Here is a 7,354-nt window from a genome sequence, read left to right as displayed (position 1 = left end):
AAGGCCCAAAGCCCATTTGCACTTCAAAGAACAAACTGAGCCCAAGCTCAGTTCCTTTTATTGAGAACAAACCCAATAGTACATTAAGCCCAACACTTCCAAAAGGCTTCTAAGCCCAAAGCAAATCTAGGAACCCAATTAGCTAAATCACTTCCAAAACACACCCGATCTCTGTGGATCGACCCGTACTTGCACGAGCTACAACCGACGACCGTGCACTTGCGGTATTACTGTAGGCCCCCGTTTCATTGCGCATAATTTTATACACACCTCTCCGGGCCTGCCAAGTTTTTGGCGCCGTTGCCGGGGACTGCCACATATCATGTCTTTGTTGTAGATAGTCATTCACTGCAACATGTATCCCATACTTAGGAGAAAGAATTCCAAATTGTGGGGGAGAATATCCATATAGTTCCTGAAAAGGAGCAAGTTTTAGACTGGTATGGTATGAGGTTTTCAACCACCACTCTGTTGGAGATAACCATGAGACCCATTTGTAGGGATTAAAGTTGGTCATATACCTCAGATAAGATTCTATAAAAGCGTCTACTCTTTCTTTTTTCCCATCTATTTGAGGGTGGTAGGCAGTACTTAAATGCAGTGAAGTACTTACTTTAGCAAACAACACTTGCCAAAAATTATTGATGAAAACACTACATATGTCTGCGACTATGGACTTAGGAATGACATGCAACTTGGAGATATTATCTAGAAATCTTTTAGCCACTGAAGAAGTATATGGATGAACGAGAGCAATAAAGTGACTATATTTTGTAAATTTGTCCACAATTACCAAAATCACCTCCCTACCTTTTGACTTTGGAAATCCTGATATGAAGTCCATACTAATATGCTTCCAAGCTTCATCTAGAATTGGTAGAGGTTAAAGTAGCTCTGCTGGAGATGTATTGAACCCTTTTTGTTGCTGGCATACGTCACATTTCTTGACATAAATGACAATATGTTTCTTCAATAAAAGTATAACTTGGCCTTATAATAACTTGTTTGCCCTCCTGAATGGCCACCGATGGCTAATTAGTGAATTGTAACAAGGATTTCGCTTCTAATGTCACCAGTACTACCAACATACATCCTATGTTTATATATTATTAATCCTTTCTATTAATATTTCAGGAATTAATTTTTGAGCCAAGGTATCATCAGTATAACTTTCTTGAATGTCTTGTAAACAAACTGGTTGCACCTGGGAGATAGATTGATAAGTAGAAGATTCTATTATATCAACTATGGAGAGGGCATTATCTACTACATTATCAGTTTATTTTCACTTCAACTCATAGGTATATCCTAACAATTTAGCAAGCCATTTCAGTTGTAGCATTGAATGGACTTTCTGCTCCATGAAATATTTAATGCTTTGATGATCAGTGTAAGTGGTAAATTTATTGCCCATCAAGTATGTCCTCCATTAATTGACTGCCATCTGTTTGCATCATTTATTTTTTATAAGTAGACATGTTAAAAATCTTGTGTCCCATACCTTTGCTGAAAAATACTATATATAGATCTCTTCTCCTGCATGAGGACAACTCCTACACTCAAATCACAAACATTTGTATCTAGATTAAAAGGTTTAGAGTATTAAGATAGGAGTTCAAGTGACATTTGTTTTAAGTTGTTTGAAAATCTGCTTGAGTTGTTGTACTCCAATGAAAGTTATTCTTCTTAAATAATTTAGTCAGGGGTTTGCAAATAAGCCTATAATTGTTGAAAAACTTCTTGTAAGGCCCAAGAATTCTCTTAAATCTCTTAAGGTAGTAGGAACGGACCATTTCTCCGTGCATGCTATCTTCTCTGGGTCAGATGCAACACTTTTACCAGAAATGATGTACCCCAAGTATTCAATTTGAGATTGCCCAAAAGAGCACTTGCTAAGTTTAGCAAAGAGAGAGAATGTTCCAAGAAAATAAATAAGCTCTGATATTAAGAAACTATTCTTAGAAAATTATTTTCCTGCTTCTAAAGTTGAAGCAAGCTGCCAGGTGGTACACTTACGAATATTGGGAAAGGTGCAAAAATTTATATACAAGCTGCCCACACTACAACATCACTCCACCAGTCACCATTCAATACTTCTATAAAGGGTTACTTCCAGAACAGAGGTGTTTGATTGATGCAAAGTCAAGTGGTGCTAATAGGTGGTGCACTTAGCAGCAACAAGAGCACCAAAGACACCAACTACACAAAGATTCAAAATACTGAACCCGATAAAGCTTTAGAATGATCAAGTCATATTCAGCCCGGCCCTAAGATAATATATTTTGGTTATTTGAATTACATGTTCCATTGTATGTTTGGAAAAATGATTGATTATCGGTGGGATCTATGAATCCCGTTACTCCATTATCTATTGTGTTAGCTATAACTTTAAAAAAATCTTTGGAAATGGTTGGATCTTTGGATCATAAGGCCATGCACAATGGTAAGCGGTCTCGCTTCACTATAGCTTAATTCTAGCGAAATCCAATTATTACGGTCTTCCATTTCGCTTTAGTGTAGAGAAATCGCTTAGTTACTCTTAACGTTGATCAGATGTAATCCCCTTTTAAGCTAAGGTAAATCACACAGAAACCGTGTACCCTGAACCCTGAAAAATTCGCTTTACGGAAACTCGGTTTCTTTGTAATTTCACACGAATAATTAGTTTTTTTCCGTCGAAAAAATCAGTTTACGAAAACTCAGTTTTTTTGTAATTTCAAACTAATACTTAGTTTTTGTTTCTGAATTTTCAGCATTACTCCTACTATTTCACTTTTAACTCTTTTATTTTACTAAAATCCTTCTTTCCTATTAGTATATCTCCATATTTTTCTTTTAATTTTTTTTTACTCGTAAAGTAATATTTATCAAAATCAATTGAAATAAAATTTGGAAAATAGAAAACCCTGAAACTTAGCACTATTGAGTTTTCGTGTGATTAAGCTAGGAATGCCCATCACCCATAGTGGGGAGCACGTCCCACCCATTTCGCTTGGCTTCAAATAAGCTATAACAAAGAGAAATGTGTTGTTATTGTGCTTGGTGTAACATCTCTAGCATATATAGATTTGTATAACGATGTGGATATGATACTCTTAATCCAGATCAGTCATTCAAACTAATCTTGTTAGTTATGAATACGAACCGGTTGGTTAGATTATATGTCATTTTGAAATCAGTTTATGTATCAATGTTAATGGTCTGCTTGATGATTCTAAATTTGTTTTTAATCCTTCTTAGTCCTGTAACCAAGTTGATCCCCCCCCCCCCCCCCCCCCCCCCTTGTTTAAGACAAGCAAACTTAATTGAAATCCTTATTCTATTTTTGGTTCACCAAACAAATTAGGGACTAGAATGTTAAACAAAATATGGACTGTTTAGTTAAGAAATATAAATAAGGATTGAAATGCTTAACAGAATAGGGACTCAAAAATAATAATATATGAAATCATTTATTTATAGAAATGCTATTTTTATTAAAAAAATAAGATAAATATTTTAAAACTTCGTATCTTCCAAATAGTACGTCGAATTTTTGTGAATTTTATATATTTGGAAAGATCTTTCAATCACCTATGCAACGGGTAGACAAAACATATCAAATTTGTACTTTTTAATATATTTATAATTCTCCGAAAAAATAGCTATAATTTATAGGTAAATTGAAAGAGCTTATGTACTTTTTGTATGTTGCCTATATTATGCTCAAATACTTCATTTGATATACTATAAAATTACTTAATAGATTTTATACTTAATAGATTTTAGTTTCGATACGAAAGATTACTTCCGTTTCATTAAAAGTGATATTTTAATTTATTTATTTTCTTTCCATTTTTACCTAGTATTAGGCTAAATTGAAAAGTAAAACGAAGGTACCACATTTCAGAAATGGAATGAAAAATTAATGTTACCGACGTGCATCGCACGTGCTCACTACTTGTTATTATTACTATTAATGTGCCTGCTTTCCTTAGAAAAAAAAAGGTATCAGCAGACGCTTAATGGATGCCCAGGGATACAAATATCCAGAGGACCTTGGATCACTGTCAACAAATATGATACCATATGATAGATACGGGCCTAATTAACCCCGATCTAGTTCAAGTCAGATATAAAAGACTGCATCTACACTGTCTCCCAACTTGACCCTGCCAACAGCCTATAATTGGTATAGGCCGCTGCTACAACTGCAAAATGATTCTCTAATAAACTATTTATCATATACGGCCTCCATTTCAGAAAACTGGTGCTTTCATTTTTTTAATTTGGCAGGAAAAAATAAAAAATAAAGTGACTGAATAGAGGTAGTACTAGGGCATTTACAAAATGGCATTCCCTTAGATGCAAACTGAGCCATCAGAACCTAAGAGATCGAATGCTCAGCATGTGCCACAATTCACAAGAGCAATGAATACACATCCCAATCTATGAGACAAAATACTTAGCATGGACCACCAGGACATTCAAGAGCTGGAAACAGCAAAACTAGACATCCAAATCTAGAGAATGCTTAGTAAATGGACCATAAGAACAACGGCAACATCATACTTATATAACACATACATGAACACGAACATAAAACAGATCATAAATTATCTTAAAAAGGATATATATATGTATAGCTTCGATAGTTCAAGTTCTAACCAGAATTACAGAGCAAGTAACTAGTAAACGCTATATAAAAGTCGCAATAAAACCAACCATCCTTTCTTAGTACCATAAACACCTAGTGAAAGAAACATATATATATGATCTAGTCTTTTTAAACCCCTAGCAAACTCGTCTTCATATGGAGTAAGTCGAAGAAAACGTCATCCATCTTGAAAAGGTTGATAAAACACCAATTTTATTGAACTCCTGTAAAAAAAGAGAACCAAAATATAAAATGTAATCAAGACCAAGTTTTTACCAGTGAAAATTATATATAGTGTGTAGACAAGAAACGCACAACCTTTCTTTAAGTTTTGTTACTCTCAACTAAATAGACGCACAACCCTTTTCTTAAATTCTGTTATGTTCAACTGTACAGTCGCAGAAGTATATGAAAAATAAAATGAAGTACCTAGTATGTCGATGTATATAATTCACACAAGCTCAGACGACGTTTAGTAATAGAGTGACCCTGTCAATTGAGAAATTTGTTAACAGATATCAGTATCCTGTAAAACAAGCAACACGTAGAATTGCTAATTTTTTACTTCAATAAGTACATACCTTCCCACCAGTTTCCTCTAGAGGCACTGTATAAATTGGTCCCAGTTGAGTCATCTTCATCCCCATCCTTCTTCTTGAACTGAAAGATTCACATAAGTTAATAATTTTAAATGGACGGGCAAAGAAAATGGTGCTGCTACATAAGCCATTAAAGGCTCCAGGTTCATGTGTTATTTTGAATGATAATTGGTATCTTAGTGGGTTTATTTTGTAATGCATGAGAAAATGAAGATATGATTCAGACTCACAAGAGGTGGTTGATAAGTTCGAGGGTTTGAAGAATCATTATAAACATCCTGGTAGTCTTGACAACCATAGTAAATTGACGAGCTCAGATGGCACGGATCTGCTCCTTTGTCATTTCTGTCCCTGCTACTCGCACTATACCCTTCGTTGGCCCTTTTAAAATCCCCTAAAAGGAATAACATATCATATTCAGAGATCATTTGGAGATACACATTGCATAACAAATTAACAAAAGAAAGAGCTTGGGGCCATTTGTTTCTTTGTATTAAGCTTCATACGTACTAGAAACTCCCAAGTCGCAAAGATCTCAAATTTATAAGAAGGTTTTAAAAAAAAATCACAAAGTTAGAAAAAGAAAAGGCTAACTTGAGAGACTCATAAAACATTGTATAATATTAGTGCAATTGCATAACTCAGCTCATGATGCTACACGGTGAAAACAGAAAATGGCTGAAAATCAAGGAAAACCTTGTACTATCTGAATCAAAAGCGTAGAATTTATCCTCTTTGAACGAGAGACATCAATAATGTCAATTAAGCCATTTTAGTCAGACATTAACATGATCTAGCAACAAGTTGTTTTCTACTAAGATCAATTCTTTGCAGCAAATATCAAGATCAAACCTTCCCGTCATGTAATCCCCAATTAAACTACACCAAGCACCCTCTCGGTCGAGTCATATTTAATGTCTCTTGATAAAAAAAGGAAAGAGATAATTTAAGAAAGAAAAAAATGTGCAAATTCACAAACCTTGAGAATCTGATTTAATGTTCCATGAGTGAGAAGAATCCCTTCCTCGAATCTGAAAAAAAAAAAAATACCCCCCAACAACAAACAAAATAAGAGTTCAGAAATTTACATGCAGGTTTCATTGTATTAAAAAAAAAAATTCTCCTTATCCACAAAAGATTCCAACCAATTTCTTTGCTTCGGTGACAACAAAAAATTGTAAAGAAAAAAAAAAACTATAAATGAACAACAGAGCTTTTTCACAATTCACAAAATGGGTTTGAAAATCAAGATTTTAACAAAATCTGATAATTCAAAACAAAACGAAACAAAACAAAAAACCCTTAAACTAGATCCCCAAATCTCTGTCTTTTCCAAAAGTGAACCTAATAAACAATTCTACATATAATAAATGAAAGAAATGAAAAAGAAAAAGAAGGACCTAAACAGAGTAACTGGTAATAATTGGGTGTAAGAAGAAGAAGAAAAGGAGAATTACCGTTGATGGAGTAGAAAACACAGAGTCAAACAACTCTGATGATGAAGTTGAAGTAGGATTGCTAGACGATGATTTCTTGTTATCAAAAAGGTCAGAAGAAAACGAAGATGATGATTTCCCTTGAGAAGTAGAAGAAGAATTCTTCTTCCCATGAGAAGAAGACGACTTCCCTGCTTTTTTCCCACTCCCTTCCATTTCTCACAAACGAAACCTTAAAAAACAGAAGATAAGATTGATTTGCAGAGTGAAGAAAAGTATTAGTAGAAGGAGAAGAAGAAGAAGAACACGTGAAAATTGCAGCAGAAGACTTGAAAAGTAAAAGTTGTAACGAAATGAAGTTGTTGTGGTGGTGGTGGTGAAGAGTGTGAGTGAAAAACGTCTCTGCCTTAAAATCCGAATTTATAGAATTCCAGAAAAATACGGCACTTAAATTTTGTTACTACTTACTACTACTAGTGTGGCCGGTCCACTCCATCCCCATCCCCATGTGCCGTCATTTAAAGCATCAATCTTGTTTCGGTTTCTCACTCTCTCTATCTCTAAATACTGTTTCTTTCTTCCTCTCATCAAATCTTTGATACTCCTTTTCAATTTCTTTCTGATTTTCTCTTTTTTTCCTACAATGGAAACTTGGAAAACTAAGGGATTGGTGACACGTAATT

General features: G+C 34.5%; 1 protein-coding gene across 1 annotated transcript; it reads right to left on the bottom strand.

Moving 5' to 3' along the window:
• Positions 1-4,537: 4,537 nt before the first annotated feature.
• On the bottom strand, positions 4,538-7,078 carry LOC113323198 (putative protein TPRXL). Its single transcript, XM_026571474.1, has 6 exons — positions 6,693-7,078; positions 6,215-6,266; positions 5,466-5,629; positions 5,218-5,296; positions 5,066-5,125; positions 4,538-4,860 (listed from the first exon to the last, which is right to left on the bottom strand). The coding sequence occupies exons 1-5, from the start codon at positions 6,885-6,887 to the stop codon at positions 5,109-5,111; spliced, it is 507 nt and encodes a 168-aa protein (XP_026427259.1). The 5' UTR covers positions 6,888-7,078; the 3' UTR covers positions 4,538-4,860; positions 5,066-5,108.
• Positions 7,079-7,354: the final 276 nt, after the last annotated feature.

The sequence above is a fragment of the Papaver somniferum genome, chromosome 11 (genome assembly GCF_003573695.1).
Source record: "Papaver somniferum cultivar HN1 chromosome 11, ASM357369v1, whole genome shotgun sequence".
NCBI classification, from domain to species: Eukaryota; Viridiplantae; Streptophyta; class Magnoliopsida; order Ranunculales; family Papaveraceae; genus Papaver; species Papaver somniferum.
The sequence above is the reverse complement of the archived record's forward strand: the minus strand, read 5'-3'. Positions and strand labels throughout refer to the sequence as shown.

Bases quoted from the DNA above. Each gene is read 5' to 3' on its own strand.
- LOC113323198 (XM_026571474.1), bottom strand. From the start codon at position 6,887: ATGGAAGGGAGTGGGAAAAAAGCAGGGAAGTCGTCTTCTTCTCATGGG. The intron at 6,267-6,692 runs GTAATTCTCCTT...TTTTTTTTTCAG, and splicing joins TGTTTTCTACTCCATCAACG to ATTCGAGGAAGGGATTCTTC. The intron at 5,297-5,465 runs GTGAGTCTGAAT...TGAATCTTTCAG, and splicing joins GAACTTATCAACCACCTCTT to TTCAAGAAGAAGGATGGGGA.